The following is an 18505-nucleotide window of genomic DNA, read 5'->3' on the forward strand; positions in this document are numbered from 1 at the left end:
GGAAAGTGACTTGTACAATGACTTAGTGACTTCATCTAGAATTATGTCAGTTTGTTGAATTGAATTGAATTACATTTAGGAATTTCTGCCTTCAAATAATTGAATTGTATTACACTTAAGAATTTCTGCCTTCAAATAATCTCCAGTTTAATAGAAGTGACTTGACTAACATATAGTCAACACAAACATATGTCGATTATTAAACACAAACAGAAATAATGATAAAAAGTTTTAAGAATGTAAGACAGGTTGGGATTGTGCTATAGGAAGAGCAGCCCTTTAGAAGAGGGATCATGGGAGCACAGGCTTAGAGCTGGAAGGGACGGGACCTGATAGAACATACGAGTTCAACTTCTCCAGGTTAGAGATGAAGAAACTGAAGCTCAGAGAAGTAAAGTAACTTGCTGGAATTTACCCAGGAAGAAAGCAGCATGACTTTCTTCCCAGCTTGACTAGGAAAAGTCTCATATAAAGGCAGAAAGAGAAGCAACAGGGAAGCAAGGAAGGAAAAAAGAGGAGAGGAGAGGGAAGGAGAGGGGAAGGTAAAGGGGAGAAGGGGAGGAGAGAAGAGGGCATTGGAGGAAAGGGGAAGAGAAGGGAAGGGAGGAAGACAGGAGAAGGAAGAGGAAGGAAAGGGAGAATAAGAGGGCAAAGGGAAGGGAGCACACCTGTGAGTTCAGAGGCAAGAGAGGAATAACCTATCACTTTATTAGACATCATTTCACTTCTCTGTCTTCACTCCCTTAATCTTTCAGACAGAAAAATCTCTGCCCTTTGCTATCTCACAGAGGGATTTGTGAAAACAAATGAACTAATAAATGTGAATGTGCTTTGAGTTCTTTAGAAAAATGGCATTAATGCCATCCATCTTTGAGTAGAGTATTATATTTGGAAGGGAAATGCACCATTTGGAAGAAACATTGATGGCATATGGTGATTTCTACACAAACATGGCAGGTGACTTCTAAACCTACCATTATATACGTTCAGTCAGCTTTGGGGCAATATTTCTAATATGCTCATGTGGAAAAGCTCAAGGTTTGCAAGTAACATATTGACAATATAGAAATATCTTCAAGCGCGGACCAGGCCAAGGCTCCACAGGCTTGTTCTGGGCATATCTTGGATGGCATCAACCCATCACAAGTTGAATCACACTACCCCTTGCTAACATGACTGAAATTATTCCATTCGAATTACATTTATATCTTGTTCAGGCCTTGTATGATATTTTTCCTGTTTATATGTATGTGTGTATATAAAATTTGAGTTTCTAAGAATTTTCCCCACAGACAAGAAGAAACCCTTCTTTCTTTATCACCCCTAACCAAGTGTGGCAGCTTTAAATAGCTTTGTCATTTTCCTCAATTTCACTTATTCTAATATAATCAGCTATAGATTTCTGACATTGAACCTCTAATAGGGTTTCACATTCACAATCAACAATGAATTGGTTTGTTTTCATATTTCTCTTACTGAGATGGCCCCGAGAGAGCTATGTATATGGAACTAAAGTGTTTAAGATCTTGCAGCAGGTTACATTTGCCCTAAAAAACACATGAATCCATAAGTTGGAAGCAAGAGACATAGATCAGAAAAAAAAAAGTGTTTGGAAGAAGTGATCTCCTCTTGAACACTAACTAACTCTGCTATTTCAGCAAATGAAATGACCAGGTCTTCTCTGTGTTTGGATTCCAGACTCTGCCTCCCATGGTTTGCCTAAGGATTCCTGGCATTCGGGAAAGGGAAACAGATTCTGTCATCCAATGATAGGAATATAGATGACTTGCTCTAGGAAGGAAGTCTGATTCTATTACTGTTGAGTCATTTGCCTGCTGTTAGATAATCTGCATAGTGATGCTACTGGGACATCCCTAAACTGTCATCTCCCTTGTTCCTTATCTTACAAGTCATTTCAGTTCCTTGATTAGATCACCGCAGAGTGTTCTCTGAAAGTCAAGTGTGCATCTGTATGCTCCCTGAGACAGAGAACTTCAAAAAGTTTCCAGAGACATGGTAAATACTAAAACATAGCTGATACCTGGTCTTGTTTGTGCCGTGAGGGGGAAGTTTTGTCTATTGTCTGCCCCAAAGGCCATTTCTGTGCAGAAGGCCTCCTCCTGCACAGAAATTGCCGCACAGGTAGTGTCCCAGCACTATTCCCAGAGGAGCCCAGGCAAAGTTTGGGAGTTCTAATCCCAGTCCTTGGGTGACTGACTGCTCACCCCTTCCCCTTGTGAAATAAGAATATACAATTCCTAGAGAGGAATCTGTAGCTTAGAGAGCTGGAGGAAGAAAAAAATTATAAAGAGCTAAAGGAACCAAAGGAAAAGGTGATTGAAGGTAGTCAGTGATGGAACCTGCCAGATCACAGCAGGCTGCAAGGAGTTACTCCCTGCCTACTGGGGCAGCTTCTATTAACCGTGTTCTCAGCGCTCTGCACATAGCAAACACTGAATAAATGTTTAATGAATTGAATTGCATTGAATTGAGTTGAATTTTATCAACGGAGGCTCCGGCACCAACCAGATGCCAGTGCTGTGCTTTGGTAAGGAGCGCGCAAACATGCCCGGAGCAAAGCTCAGAGGGGCGGCCGAGGCTGACTTAGAACGGGCCCGTCACGCGCGCGTAGCGGGGACTGACTGACACCGCTCCATCACGGCGGGGGCAGACGGGGCCCTCCCGACAGGAGTAGGCCTCGGCAGGAGCGCCACATGCGAGCTCACGGTCTAGGAGCGGAGCATGTTGCGGTGACGGCTCCGGACAAGGCGCGCGGCCATTCCCCACCGACTCCCCCACCCCCTCCGTCTTCTTCTTCCTACTTTGGGTCTCTCTTGGGGGCCCTCCTTGCCCTGCCCACAGCCCGCTTCCTTGCCGGGCCCTGTCCCGCCCTCCCTGGGCTTTGGCCAGCGCGCGTTCGTGGCGGGGAGAGGGCGGCGTTTCTCCCTCCCACTCTGGGACCTCCCGGGGTTGTGGAGGAAGAATGACCGTCTCATCGGGCAGCGTCAGATCCCAAGGCAACAAGTGCCCGGCGGGCCCTGCGCCCCCAGAAATGAGAGGCGATAACGGAGACGCAGCGGGGAGGGGGCGGGCTCGCTAGCGAGCCAAGGCCAGGAGGCCGGGACGCCGGCCGGGCCGCGCGGGCCCCGCCTCTGCCCCAGCGTCCCGGACCCCGAAAGTGCGGATCCCAAGGGGGGACCCCGGGGCAGAGCGGGCCTGCTGGCGCCCCCCGCCGGTCCCGCCCGGCTGGCCCGGTAAAGTAAAACTTGTCTGTGTTCCTTCCTAGGGTCGGAAACCCGGCTATTTCTCCTTCCTGGACCCCTTCTCTCCCGGAGTCTGGCTCTTCATGCTTCTCGCCTATCTGGCCGTCAGCTGCGTGCTCTTCCTGGTGGCGCGGTACGGGCCCCAGTCCCTTTCCTGTCCCCACGCCGCCACCTTGCGGCCGCTGGGGGGAACCTCGCGGGGAGGAGAGGCCGGAGGCAGGCCGGAGCGGGTGAAAGCGGCCCTCGGGGCGGGAAGGGAGGGGGCTGGGAGGGGCGGCCTCTGCGGGCTCCTGCCGTCCGCCTGCCCCGCCGCCCCTGGCCTGCACGCGGCGGGCAGGCCGCTTCCCCTCCTGCTGGGGATGCTCGGGAACCCGGGTAACGGGAGGGGGGGGGGGGTACCACATCACGCAGATGAGGCGCTGTGCATTTGGCTGCCCCGGCCTCAGCCCGCGCCGGGATCTGCCTCACAGCGCTGAGCCACGAGAAGTGGGGCCTCGGAGGCAGTGGCGGGGGGCGGGGGCGGGGGCGGGGGCGGCTGCGGCACAGAGGGGCTGCGGAGAACGTGGCTGTTAGCCCCGCACGGGAGGAGGGAGGCGGGGGCGCGGGCAAAAGGCAAGGACCCTCAGGGGCGGATCCGGCTACAAAGTCCGGCTCCTAGAGCAGCAGCAAGCAGGGAATTTCCCGGGAGCGATTTGATCCTGTGGCCTAAGGGAACCTTCACTTTTTCCGGGGGAAAGCGGACTCCACCGCTCGTGGGTTCTAATTGTCGCCAGGAGGAGATTTTGTCCCTGGTAACGGGCCGAAGGTGGGGCCTGACACCATATTTCAGCACAGAGTCGGTAAAACTAGGTGTTTTGCCCGCACAGGATCACTCTGATTTTCTCCTCACCTTCAGACGATAGGACTAAACATCCTTCCTCTCTGCCCTTTTCTCCCTGATGTTACAGGACTAGGGAACCATACCCGTGGTGAAAGGCTTTTCCTATCTACTTCTTACTGATTCTTGTCCCAATACTTCTTGCAGGGCTATTCAAAAATTCTATACTAAAACCTAAATGAAGAGTCCAAGTAATTTAACCAAAATACTGGCCTTGTAAGTCAGCTATGAAGGTAAACCCCTTCCTAGGACCCATCAGGAAGAAGGCATTACGCCCGGCCATCAACGCCCAAAGCCGATATTCTAGTGCTGAGAACCCCTTAGGACAAGCCTTTATACATTCATTGTTGATTCTTCCAAGTTTCTGGCTTTTGGTTCTGACCTTTCACTTACTGACCAAAAACTGCCAGTTTTGTATGGGGTATGCTGTAGATGGGGTGGAGGAAAAGCCTTCCCAAGGGGGCATTTGTTCAGTGGCCCGAAAGGGAACCTACCTTTCCAGCAGTTTTCTAATTAGAAAAACTGCTGGAAAGGTAGGCTCCGGCTCAGGTCATTGAACAAAAGTGGCCTGAGCCCCTGCCTAGAGACCCGGCATCATGGGGGCTGGTCCAACCTGCTTTGGACAATGCAGGTCAGAATCAAGGTCAGTAAAGAGCTCTTGGCAAATTAAATCCAGCCAAGTTGAAAAAGGCTAGTCTGTGTACCAGCCGAGCAGCTTCCACTCCCCTGGAGTCAGCAGCTGGTGCTGGGTTTGATGGGGATGAGGGGAAAAGTGGTCTCTTTCCACTCCCCCTACAGGTGGGCTTATCCAAAGCCGTCTGTGCTGGCCCTCACAGGTATTGTCACTGACAAGTAACTGTTGTCACTGACAACTGGCAAGATGTTCAGGAACTAACATGCTGTCTGACACCTCCCATCTCCATTTCACTGTATTGTCTGCTGCAAAGGATTGTGTGAGGTGTTTGGGTTTTTTTCTTTAGGAACCTTTCAGCCTGAATCCCTTTCTACTGTTCCCTTTATCATTCACTTTCCTCACTTCTGATGAATCCTTGTAAGTGACATGATGCAGCAAGCAGGTGATCCTCACCCTTAGCCCCATGATTTGAGATTTGTATGGTGGCCTTGAACCCTGGCCACCGGCAACGCTTACAAAACAAGCTGCTGCATTGTCCTGAATGTAGACTAAAATTTTCACAATTTAACCAGATTTGCCTGAATTCAAGGGCTAAGTAACCTTTCTTTCCTATCCCTTCCTCACAAAATACGCCTCTACATTCATCACAATTGTAATTATCCCAAAAGATTTATTAAGTACTCAGTAACTTTTACTGTTTCTTCAAGCATAACAAAAATTCTAGTCTGCTCTCTGGGAGTTTACTATCTAATAAAACATATGAAGGCCTATTTGGACAGGTCACCATGATGTTACTGGTAGAGATGTGAGATGAGGGTACTGAAGTGATACTCACTTTTCTATAGCCCCTTCCCTCACAACTCTATGAAATAATTAGTATAAATAATATCCCATTTCATAAATGAGGAAACTGAGGTTCAGTTTGCTAAGCAACAAGCTCGTGATTACATTACTAATGAGCTCAAGCTCTTGTGTCCTTGCTGCTCGCTGTAACCCATTGTTCTTTCCACTATGATAGGGAACCTAGCAGTATCAGAAACATTCCATTGAATTATGGACAGACTATAAGCCATTTACATTATATACAAGCCATAGGTAAGTGCTTGCCAAGGACAGGGAACATGGGTAAGGCAGGAAGAAACAACTGAGGGACTGCCAAGGCAAGATTAGGGTGAAGAAAAGAATACAAGAAAAAAGGACCAAGTGAAGAAAGTTTATTTCTGAATCTGTTGAAATGATCAAAGGACAGGTTGAGGGAAAAAGGGCATTCAATGGAGCTACTTAGTGAAGACTCAGTGGGGAAATCAGATGAAGGAAACTCTGCCATAATTAGATTCATAGATAGATAGTTGATAAAAGGGATCTTGGATACAGACTCAAGTCCCCCATCTCACAAAGGGAAAAAAAAAATACTGAGGTTGATAAAGGTGAAACGATTGGCTGAAAGTCACCCTTGACTAGAACCTGGGTATCCTGACTCCCAATCCAGGGATTTTTCGTCCTTCTCTCCCCCACCATATCCTACCCTAGCTGCCTCTTCTCTCATACTGAAGCATGCTCACAGTGGGCCTTTCTGTCTTCACAGGTTGACACCCTATGAATGGTACAGCCCACATCCTTGTGCCCAGGGCCGGTGCAACCTTCTGGTGAATCAGTATTCTCTGGGAAACAGCTTGTGGTTCCCTGTTGGGGGCTTCATGCAGCAAGGTTCTACCATTGCCCCACGCGCCTTATCTACCCGATGTGTCAGCGGAGTCTGGTAAGATCCAAAAGAAGTGGGGTCAGGGACCAGGAAAAGCAATCCAGATCCTATGGAATCAGACTATGAAAGAAAGCCCACTATAGTTATGTCCTCATTCTGGAAGTGTATAGCAACCTGATCTGCTTTTGCTTCTATGGCAAACTTCTTGCTCTCTGGGAAATTCAAAGTAACTTTGGGAAAAAAACAAACTTCCAAGTGACATTTATTAAGTGAGTCCTGGGATCCATTCATTATTCAGATGAGATTTGGGGGGAGGGCTCTTGTTAGCTTTCCTTTCTTTGCCCCAGCTCTTTATATTGTATATGGGACAATATTTGGACTCACAGAAGTAGAAGAGACCTTAGCGATCATTTAATCCTATTTTCTGAAATGAGTGAATGAATCATTTCCCCTTAGGAATTGGCCCCAATACATCCCTGCAATTATTAAAAATACTGACTCCTTATACTGAAGCAACATACACTTCCCTAGAACTTCTTCATATTGGTATGAGTTCTCCCTCTTTGGAGCCAAGCAAATTAAGTATAATCCCTCTTGACAATAGCAATTTTTCAAGTATTTGAAGAGTTTTCTCCTGTCTTCTCCTGCCTTTCTACTCCCAGTTCTTGTAACTATATCTCACACAATGTGGTTTTAAGTCCATCCCACCACTTTCATCTTCTTCTGGATCCATCCAGTCTACTATTGTCCCTCCCAAAACATGGCACCAGACTTGGAAACCACATTTCAGATGCGTCTCAACCACTGCAAAAATAACTGTTACCTTCCTCATTCTGGCTATTTTCTCATTATTTCAGCCTAGGTGTCTCAGTGGCTAGAGCACTGGGCCTGAAGTCATCTTCCTAAACTTAAATCTGGCCTCAAACATTTATTAGTTGTGTGACTCTGGCCAAGCCACTTAACACTGTTTGCCTCAGTTTCCTTATCTGTAAAAATGAACTGGAGAAGGAAATGGCAAACCACTCAGCATTTCTGTCCTCCCCCCCCCCAAAAAAAAAAATGAGGTCAGAGAGAGTTGGACAAGACTAAAAAACAACTTAAGGTAAACACACACACACACACACACATAAGGATTTTTTTTAAAAAGGGCAGCTAGGTAGCACAGTGGATAGAGCACCAGCCCTGAACTCAGAGGACCTGAGTTCAAAACTGGTCTCAGATACTTAACACTTCCTAGCTGTTTGACCCTGGGCAAGTCACTTAACCCCAATTGCATCAGAAAAAAAAAAAAATGAACAAGTCTGTGGTATATAGGTTTCTTGTTATAGGTTAGCTTATTCCTAAATTCAGATTTGCCACATGCTAAAGCCCTGTTTCCTTTCTTTATACCCTCAATTCCATATCTGTTGGATAATGGAGAAAAAGAACTTTCCTACACTTTAATCAAGAAAGAGATGAGGATTATAATTCCTCTAGAAGCCATGTGTGGTAGTGTAGGAAGAATGATCTGCCTCAGAATCAAGAGGAAGCCATATAGATACGAAGAGTAAAAACTGGGGCTAATAGAAATTTTTTTAAAAATCAGAATTGGGGGAGCCCAGGACCCCTAGGAATTCTGATCCTATGACCCCTCTGGTTTTTTTTCTTATGGAAAATAATTGTCCATTTGCATTTGAGCCTTTTTCTCTTCTTTTCACCTTTTCTGTTCATATTTCTGTCCCATTCTGCCTCCCTACTCCAATTCTTATTTTATAACAACCTCTGGCCCAAGGTAAAAAGGATGCCATAGGTTGTTTTGCTGCATGGTTCACAGATACCTCAGTGAGAATTTAAACAGTCACATCCAGGTTACTTGGTAATTCTGTCCAGAGGATATGTGTGAGGGTAGCTTTGACACTTCAAAAAAGCCCATTTTGGACCCTGCACTGTTGTTCTCACATTATTATGCCCTCCTTGAATTCCTTTGGCTTTTCTGTTGTTAAATCAGAATCATGGCTCAGTCCTTTGCCTATAGAAGTGGGGAGGGACTGAATACAAGACCCTCCAAGTCAGGCTTGGTCTCTCATCCAGAGTAAAGTGACAGATGAAGGGGGTATGCAAGTCCAAAAGAATGCCAACTTCATAAATGAAATACTGCCTTTATGCAAAAATGGTACTACTGACCCACAACCATCCATTAAGAATGAACTCAAAGTTGTTTTTCTAGTAGTGGGGTTAGGTTCACAAATTTTAAAATGTAAACCATATGGTAGGGGCATGTTTAATCTACTTAATAGAGTAAGTCATCTTTAATGATTTTATCATGTTTGTGATTATCAGGGTCCATTACTGGGCCCATTTTTTTTTTTTTTTGGAAAAAAATTAGATGAATCAGTCAATGCTGTAAGCATTTTTATTTAGCATATTTAAGGGAAAGTACAAAGAGAAAACCATATGGCTTAACTATAGACACCCAAGGAGGCAAGAAGCAGGAACAATATGGAAAGACTGGGCTAGAGAAGCCCTGTGAGCTGTTCATATTGAAGTCAATCTGAGATACCTCCGAGCTAAAGGAGACCCTACCCTCTAGTGTTAAGACTAATATTTCTATGCTAGCTATCCCAAGCCCCTCACATTAGGTTAGGGATTAATACCTCCAAAGACAGACTGGGAAGTAGCTGGAAAGGGCACACCTAGGGGTGTATTATTGTCTGGCGGTTATGGCAGGGTGAAGAAGATCATGATGGTCTAAGACCTCTATGTCCATGTGTCCAGGCAGCGTACTCAGTTTATGGATTATTGTCGTTTGCTGCTTCAAAATGGCTCAGCTGTTCTATGGAGCAAAAAAGGAAGCTAGTGGGCACAGTGTAAATAAGAGCTTTGGGCCTGGAGTCAGGAAAACTCTCCTTCCAGAGTTCAAATCTAACCTCACACACTTACTCGCTTTGTAACCCTGCATAAGCCACCTAACCCTGTTTGTCTCCGTTTCCTCTTCTGTAAAATGAGCTAGAAAAGGAAAGAGCAAACCCCCTCCCCACCCAGGATCTCTGCCATGAAAACCCCAAATGAAGAGTCGGACATGACTAAAATGACTCAATATCTATAAAGAAAAGCCTTGCTCAGACAAATGCGATTAGTTTCCACTCCCAAAAATAGAGATACCAGTAAACCACAAAAGCAGAAGCTTCCACATGTGGAAGATGCAGATTCAAGGAATCAAGGGGGATTTGGGTGGAAAGAAAGTCCATAAAAAGCACAGAGAAGAAATAAATTTTCTAGGGAGAAGGAAAAGACATGTCTAGGGAACAAATAGCATGTTGGGCTGCAAAAGATTAGACTAGTAAAAAGATATTTTTCAGAGCAAAACAATTGTCTATATTTCAAATTTTATAACCAAAAAAGGCTGTTCCATTACTTAAAACAAGTTCTTTATATTTGCTTAACAAGCTCTCCACTCTCCATTCCTAATTCTCCAAACCAATGGCTTACATTTGGAATATGGATTACTCTGGTTGGTGATGCAGTCTGTGGTATTTGAGCTGAACAAAGTTACTTGGCCAACCCCAAAATTAAATCCAGAAACCAATCATTCAATCATTCCACAAGCATTTATTAAGTTCTACTGAGTGCTGGGGTTTGGGGATACAAAGACAAAAATGAAATGATCCTTGTCCTCAAGAAGCTTACATGTTTTACTAGGGGAAATATGCATTAAAAAATATACTACATATGAACCCAAACTATCATTAGTAAGCAATCCTAGATGGGGAATTTCTTATAGTTACTCTAGACACCTATGTAATTTACTTTAAAAGGGGTCCCCAGTTGGAGTCAGGGTCTACTTCTAGGGTATCAATACTTTGTAGAGAATAGACTCTTGTTTCCTGCCAGAAACTGAAGTACCAGGGCTCTACACCTGTCCCCATCCCTAATTTGCGTTAGCAATCAATCATTCAATAAGCATTTAGTAAACATTTAACTATGTGCCATGCATTATACTAGAGATAAATTCAAAGATTCAACAGTCCCTACCCTCAAGATATTTACATTCTTTGGAGCAAATGATGACTCAAGAATTAAACAAAATGGCAGATTCACACACTTGGTTCCCTCTTATCCCTTCTCCAGTCTTAGGATCAACTTGTTCCCCAATATGGTACACTAACAAGAAGTCTATTATTAAAATCAGTAAATCTGGGTTTAAATTCTACCCAAAATACTTTACTAGCAATGTGACTTTGGATGAATCTCTTCCTTACTCTATTCTTCAATCTCCTATTTCTTATATGAAAATAATACAAAACTTACAATTTGTACACCACAAAGTGCTTATCTTAAAGGGAACTCTTGTTGGGATGTAGTAGAAAGGGCTCTTCTACTGGAGTAGAAGTTGGGCTCTACTATAAACACAATTATAAGATTCTGGGGTATCATTTCACTTCTATGAAGCATCTTGAGAGTAAGGACTGTTGATTTGGAGATTTAAAAAATTTGTCCTTATGTGTATTCCCTTCATTGTACTATGGTACTCTATACCTGGCAATACTAGGTGCTTAATAAATTCATTGACTGATTCTGAGCCTCAGTTTCCTCATCTGTAAGGTGAGAGAAGTTTGGACTAGATGGTCTTTAAGATCTCTTGAGGCTTCAAATTATATGATTAACCTCCTCTTTCTATTTCCTAGTCGTGCTTCAGAGTCCCTCTCATTCAGGAAACTTTCCTCCATGATTCATAATCTATTGCCAATATATCTATCCAATATTGGATATACTCTTTCATTTCATGCTATTTTGTGCTTATATTTTTCCTGTTGATTCCACATTTGGGAACCCATTTTATCTCCCCTACTCTTCTCAAGGCTATGAGCTTCTTGAGAGGAAAGAGCACTTCATACCACCAACACATATACATGCATCCTGGGGGCACTCGATCAACAGCTGATTTACTCAAGTCCTTTCCCCATAGGTGGGCATTCACTCTGATCATCATCTCATCTTACACGGCCAACCTGGCAGCTTTCCTGACTGTACAGCGCATGGATGTGCCCATCGAGTCTGTGGATGACCTGGCTGACCAGACAGCCATTGAGTATGGCACAATTCATGGAGGATCCAGCATGACCTTCTTCCAAGTAAAGATTGCTCTTTTACTCAGACTCATTGGGGTTTAGCAGAGGGAGGAGAAGGTGGAAGAAAGTAAACACAAAATCCTGTCTGATCTCCAGGGCTATACCTATCTTAGTCTGATTAGACAAGTGAATTTCCTAGTTTCAGGTTCTCCTAGGAAGATTTTCCACATAGCCTAGTAGGTGTGTAGTCAATTCATCAGCCAAGTTCATTTTCATCTCTAACCAAGATCTAAAATGACCCCATCTTCCTAGTTTCCTCACAAGTCACATTGGATATAACTTTAGAGAACAGCACATTAATCAAGCAAAGAACTTGGCCAGATTCCCAACACTTTCTGCTTGCCTATTATTTGGAGAGCAGGGTCTGGTGTCTGATATGGAATTAAAGGATCAGTTTAGAGCCAATGGTAGTTTACTTGAGCCTCCTCTCCAGGTGATGTCTGTTTGGAAGTCACTGCTTAATGCACCTTAGTTCAGTGGATCCTATTGCACCTTAGTTCGTGCCATTTGGTAATCGAGGTGCTAAGACCAGAAATCAGTTGCCACCTATCTCTATTGAGGGAACTAAACAGTGATGGGCAAGAAAACCTAAATCTCTAGGTCACAACATCAACAGATTAATAATAACAGCAATGATAACAACAGTAAATAATACCTGGCACTTTCATAGCACTTTAAGGATTGCAAAGCACTTTACAAATATTATCTCATTTGATCCTCACAACAACCATGGGAGGCAGGTGCTATTATTATACCCATTTTACAGTGGAGGAAACTGAAACAGAGGTCAAGTGACTTTCCCAACATCACACAGCTAGTAAGAATCCAAGGCTAGATTTGAATTGCAATTCTATAATTTTTAATCATCTATAAGATGCAAGGCATTGTGCCAGATGTGGGGGATAGGAAGATGAAAAAACACAGTTCTTGTCCCGATATAATGGGTAAAGGAGAGATTCTGACAAAGTGGAAACTTGTGTAGGGACAGATCCTTTGGGGTGGTGGGGAACAGAAAGCTTCATAGAGGCAACTGGCTAGAAAGAAGAGTATTAAACAAGTGGATTACAATTGCAATCTCCCCAAAGAGGAAGAGGGATGTTCTTTTAGCAACAGAAAATTACCTGCACAAGTGAGCAAGGAGAGAGCAGGATGAGCTCAGCCAGCAAATAAGACACCTGGCAGAGCCTTACAGGGGTCAGACTACCATGCCTGCCCCATGGATAAAATACGATTGTTATCCTCCCAGATCACTGGACAAATACATGAGTGGTCTTCAGGTTAGACCATGCTCAGCCAAACCTCACAGCAGTTTTTGATCTTAGCTTGCTTCCTCCAAGTTCATCAATCTCTTAAGAATGAGAAAAAGAAGGCATTTTTACATGTGATTTGTATTAAAATCCTGGGGAAGGGCATTCTGACTGCTCGGGTTATTGGTACTAGCTTGCTTCCCCCTCTCCAAAATCCATTTCTTTATTCCTACCCCACTTCCATGTGTTCTTTCCCCAGAATTCCCGCTACCAGACATATCAGAGGATGTGGAATTACATGTACTCTAAGCAGCCTAGTGTGTTTGTGAAGAGCACGGAAGAAGGGATTGCCCGGGTGCTGAACTCCAACTATGCCTTCCTGCTGGAGTCCACCATGAATGAATACTACCGCCAGCGAAACTGCAACCTCACCCAGATCGGGGGCCTGCTGGACACCAAGGGCTACGGGATAGGGATGCCAGTCGGTATGCAGAGAGGGAAAATCCTAGTTATGTGGGTCCTCCAGAGTCAGAGGCCCTAGAAACAGAGTCTTGAAGTGGGCCCCTCTCAGTGGGTTCTGGCAGAATTACAGAAAACGTGGCATTAGTCTGTGGGAACAGAACAAAGTAGGGTGAAGCTCTGGAAGGTCTGAGGACAGAGACCAGGTTCCAGAGAGCTTTCTGGTACTTCTGCCCATTGCAGAGTTGTAGCTAACAGCCTATGTAAGCAGAATAAGTCATTGAGACTTCAAAGACCATCAATCAATAAAGAAACATTTATTAAGTACCTCTGTAGGCCAAGCCCTATGCTGGGTACTGAGGCTATAAATATAAAAGTGAGACAGTCCCTTCCCTCAATTACTTTATGTCCCACTAGGAGAGGGGGGGGAATGTTGGAGAAGGGTATGGCAGGTGCAAAAATATATAAGCATAGTGATGTACAAAATAACAACAGGAGTAGGAAATTTGGGAAGAGAAAAGAATTTTGTGGGAAGGTAATGAATTTTGTTTTGGACCCGTTAAATTTAAGAGGCCTATGGAACTTATAAGTAGAGAAATTGGCTTGGTGATTGAAGATGAAAGCTCAGAAAAGAGACTAGGGCTAGATGGATTGATCTGGGAGTCATCTGCATAGAGATAATAACAGAACTTATGGGAGCTGATGAGATTATGAAGAGATGGTACAGAACCTTGGGATATACTCACAAGGTGCCATTTGCCCGCAAGTAGAAAAATTGAGAAGTGAATTTAGGGAGAAAGATAATGAGTTTTGTTATGAATATGTCAGGTTTGAGATGTCCACAGGATGCCTAAGTGGAAATATTTAGCAGTTGGGGAAGCAAGATTGGAATCCAGAGGAGATATAGGGCTAGATTTGTGGATTTGGGAGTCATCTGCATAGAGATAATAGCTAAAATACACAGGGTTTGATGAGATCACAAAGAAAATATTGAAAGAGAAAAAGATAGTTTCAACACAGTTCTGGGTTAGAACTACACAGGGCATCAAAGGGTCGGGATTGGGCAGGGGCCTGGATTTGATGTGGATGACTCAGGGGGCTGGGTAGCTGCTGTGGTCTGTACCCTGGCCATTTCCCTCTTATCCCTGGATGTGTGTGCTCTGCTAGTTTCCTTATCCCATAGGAGAGGGAGCAAAGGAGGGAGAATAGAATGTGTATCCCTTGGGCTGTGAGTGTGCCTCTGAAACTGTAATAAGCTGTGCTAGGGTCTGAATCCAGATCATACCTTTGGAGAAGTTATTAATAGTAACCTATATATTGGATTCAGCTTGGAGCTTTCTATATGATTCTACCAACTGAGACCACTATTCTTTCCCTAGGATGTATGGGGTATGATAAAGTCATAGATGAATATTCCACTCCCTGTTATTAAGAAGCTAATTATGGACTTGATACATTCTCTCTTTATATTCTCCTCCTGCTGTTTGCCTTTTGGCCAATTCTCTGCTTATTACCACCTCCACTAACTGTGGTTATGAGGAGAACAAAGAGGTAAAACCTCAAAAGAATTAATTTTGCCATTTGTTAATATCCCTGATGAAAGATTTAGTAGACAGAGAGAAGGACACTTATAAGTAAGATAGTTTTCAAATTATCTGTGGATTTCATTAATCCTTGTTCTCCCTTGCAACTCATGTAATTGAGAATGGGCTGTACAGTTCCAATCGACTGAAATGGCATGGGTTCAGCCAATTTGGCCAGGGTGAGCTCTAACATTTATCCATGGGGATTGGGGCAGAACTGAGCCGGTAGGTGGTAGGAATGACTGTGTGGAAGTGTCATCAAGATGTGGAGGCCCGGATTTCTGTGCTGCTGCCAAATACTAAGCTTGGAGCTTAGAAAGATAATGGAGGTATGGGGTAAGGTCTATGTTGGGGGAACTTGAGCCAAGGAAAGTCTATATAAGCCAGAGAAGAAATTACATGGAAGCCAAGACTGCTCATTGAAGCTGGAAAGTTGAACAGGTAGAGGAGAAGTAATAGGAAGAAGAGACATAAGTGTGGTAGATGAACTGGGATGGAGTTGTAGAAACAAAGAGGATGTTGTGGTTATTCTCAGGTAAGATCAGAAGGTGAGCCTTCCCTCTCTGCCCTGGACAATGGCATCAATCAGAAAAAACTTCTTCATGATCCTAGAATTTCCTCCAAATTGGCCTGGAATGATAAAGCAACATCATCACAATGAAGGGGAGATTCTAATAGGGACAGAGTTAATATGACCTTCCCAGAGAACTCAAGACTCCAGCTCTCATATTGATCTCCAAGAGTGGTGTGATGACCGCGTATTTTAAAATCAGCCGGAGTCAGGAATTCAGGTTAGGGGAAAATCGTCAGTCTTTATTCTTAGCAGAGATGAGAAAGGTTGGAGGTAGAAGGGAATCAGCAATAGCAATGTGTGCAGCTGAGTCAAGAAGCTAGCCAGACCAGAAGCCGTGAGACCAGCAGCCACCAGAACAGAACCCAGCCAGCAGTCTCACTTCCTGCCCCTGTGCCTCCACCCACCAAAATCATCATTTCTTATACAACACATCAGGACTTGCACAGAGAGTGGACTGGGCCATCCTTTCTCCAAGCATATATATTAATAGAGTATGGTCCAATTATTATTTAGCCTTACGTGCTTGGGACCTCAGTGCATCAACTCAAGCCTTAGCCCATTACAGAGTGGGATCAAAGAACCAATAATGAAACACTATCCATTAATTCCAATACTAATATACAAACTCTCAGCTCTGAGATGGTAATGCTTTCTGACTTCCTGAATATCATCCAGCTATGTTCCTTCTGTGATGCTCACCTTCTAAGTTTGACCCAACTTGTTAGTCTTACCCACAGAGGTAAACAGGGAAATAAACTTAGGCCCTTACTAGGTGTGCTAATTAAGAGCAGCAGAGAACAAGCAAGAATAAAGATGTGAATGCTAGAAACAAGGATTTGGCACAGTTGTGCCTTAACTTTATTAATGTTACACACCTTATAATAATATATATAATTAGTAGTTAGCCATAATTATGTGTACCTGACCAGAGCTCAAAAAACTTTAGACCTCTCTGAATATTTATCATTTCAGGCATGTTTCTAATTTTGTCAAATTAGGCAACTTCTTCAAAGATTAAAGGGAACAAGAAAATGAACAAACACAATAATAAAATAGGATGTACCTGTCAATGTTTGTGGCACATTAGTTCTCTGAACTGTATATTCTAGTCAGTTCATTTGTACCTATATTTCAATTTCATTGAACTATGTTTAAAAAGATAGATCATATGAAAACATTTTATTGGCTGCCATATTATTTTAATATGACTGACTGAACCACAAATTTAATTTGAAATGCATACTTTATGACATATTCAGTTAAATTTAACTGAATCCTGCAAAAAGTGCTATCAAACCAACTGGCAAAAATCTTGATTTTTTTTTTATAACTAACCAAATAGGGAAGATATGCATGATCATTCAACTCGTTTTGATATAGTTGACTTAGGATGCAATGACCTTCCTTCAGATCTCATCTCAGGGTCTTAGTAGTTCTCTGACCATGGGTAAACTCTTGGAGATTGGGTCTTCTTACATTTGTACTTTCAGGGCTTCTTCCAAAGGAGTGGTTAACACTTCCATTACATAAAAGTATAATATCTGTAAAATAGTGATGAAAATATTTGTATTATCTATCCATGTCATGGAGTTTTTGTGAGGAAAATGCTTTCCAATCCTTTAAAATCCTAAGTAAATAAGATTTGTTGTCATTCATTCAAATCAATAAGCATTGGTTAAGTAGCTCCTATGTACAAGCTGCCTTATAATGCACTGGGAATACAAACCAAATGAAATGGTCTTATCCTCAGAGAGCTTCCATTCTACTGGGGGGATGCAACATATGCACAAATAAATAAACACATGACATTTTAAGAAGGGAGAGAACACTCATATCTGAAGGAGTTGAACAAAAGCTTCACAGAGCTGGTGGCAGCAATCATCACATAATATTTGCTAGACAACTATTCATTCAGTCCTTGACCTTCATTCTTTCACTACATATGTAATGTACCATTGGTTCTTTATAAAGTCAATTAAATGTCCTTACACTCTGAAAATTTACATACCTTATATATTGACATAGTTGAGCTTATGGCAGAACATCATTATCAATATCTCCATGAGTTCCCACTCCAAGGCATCTGACCATGGCAAGAAAAATGAACAGATTAATTGTACTTTCTACCTTTAGATAACTTCTTTGTTCCAGGGCTAGGGACTTTGTCCCATGATGGTGAATTGAACTTCCCAGGGTTTCATTTGACCTTATTTTTCTGATGAAACCTCAATACCAGAACCAAATGTAATTGACATACTCTATTAAAAATCAAATTGTGCTAAACAACAGTTTTATTAGCTAGTTATCAAGAGAGGGAGAAAACAAGTTGGAATATGTGGGAGGTAGGCTCAAGCTGAACTCAATTGAACACTGTGAAGGTTGGGGGATGATGCTGAGTGAGTGAGTTCTTGATGCTGACAGATATGAGAAAATTTCTTTTATCATGCTCCAGGTTCTGCTCTCATCAGTCCATTGCTAGTTCATATAAGTAACTAGAAGAAAAGGAAGGAAGGAAGGAAGAGAGGGAGGGACAGAGGGAGGGAGGGAGGGAGGGGAGAGAGGGAAGGAAAGGAAGAAAAGGAAGGATAGGAAAGAAGAGATAGAGCAAACAACTGCTAAGTAGTGTGAAAGAATTTTCTTATTTCTGAATGAACGGCATGAAGTCTGACCATCAACTATTTAGAACAAAAGTCAAAATTAACACCAAATTAGAAGAAAAGATAAAGATGAGAAGAAAAATTGTAATCTCTATAATCTGTTCAAGTAAGCAATTAACAGCAAATGTGGAGTGGGGATAGGAGGGGAGAGAGGAAGAGAGAGAGACAGACAGACAGAGAGACAGACAGACAGACAGAGACAGACAGAGACAAGAGAGAGAGACAGAGAGAGACAGAGAGAGAGAGAGAGAGAGGCAGAGAGAGAGAGAGAGAGAGAGAGAGAGAGAGAGAGAGAGAGAGATATTCTGATTATTGTCATTTCCTACAAAAGTTTAACAGAGATAAGCAGTCACCACAATACAACACAGAAGCCCAGAGAATCCCAAACTACTTTAGTCAGC

General features: G+C 43.2%; 1 protein-coding gene across 3 annotated transcripts in view; it reads left to right on the forward strand.

Moving 5' to 3' along the window:
- Positions 1-18505, forward strand: part of GRIK4 (glutamate ionotropic receptor kainate type subunit 4) — a 670650-nt gene that overhangs the window by 629723 nt on the left and 22422 nt on the right. For 2 of the 3 annotated variants that reach the window (XM_031960162.1, XM_031960161.1), the window contains exons 15-18: positions 3287-3396; positions 6360-6533; positions 11422-11587; positions 13091-13316. In XM_031960162.1, the coding sequence (XP_031816022.1) occupies positions 3287-3396; positions 6360-6533; positions 11422-11587; positions 13091-13316 (676 nt within the window). Of the gene's footprint in view, positions 1-3286; positions 3397-6359; positions 6534-11421; positions 11588-13090; positions 13317-15408; positions 15695-18505 lie in introns of those variants that run through there. The other variant, XM_031960163.1, reaches the window with a different exon arrangement.

This window comes from Sarcophilus harrisii, chromosome 3 (assembly GCF_902635505.1).
Source record: "Sarcophilus harrisii chromosome 3, mSarHar1.11, whole genome shotgun sequence".
Lineage (NCBI taxonomy): Eukaryota > Metazoa > Chordata > Mammalia > Dasyuromorphia > Dasyuridae > Sarcophilus > Sarcophilus harrisii.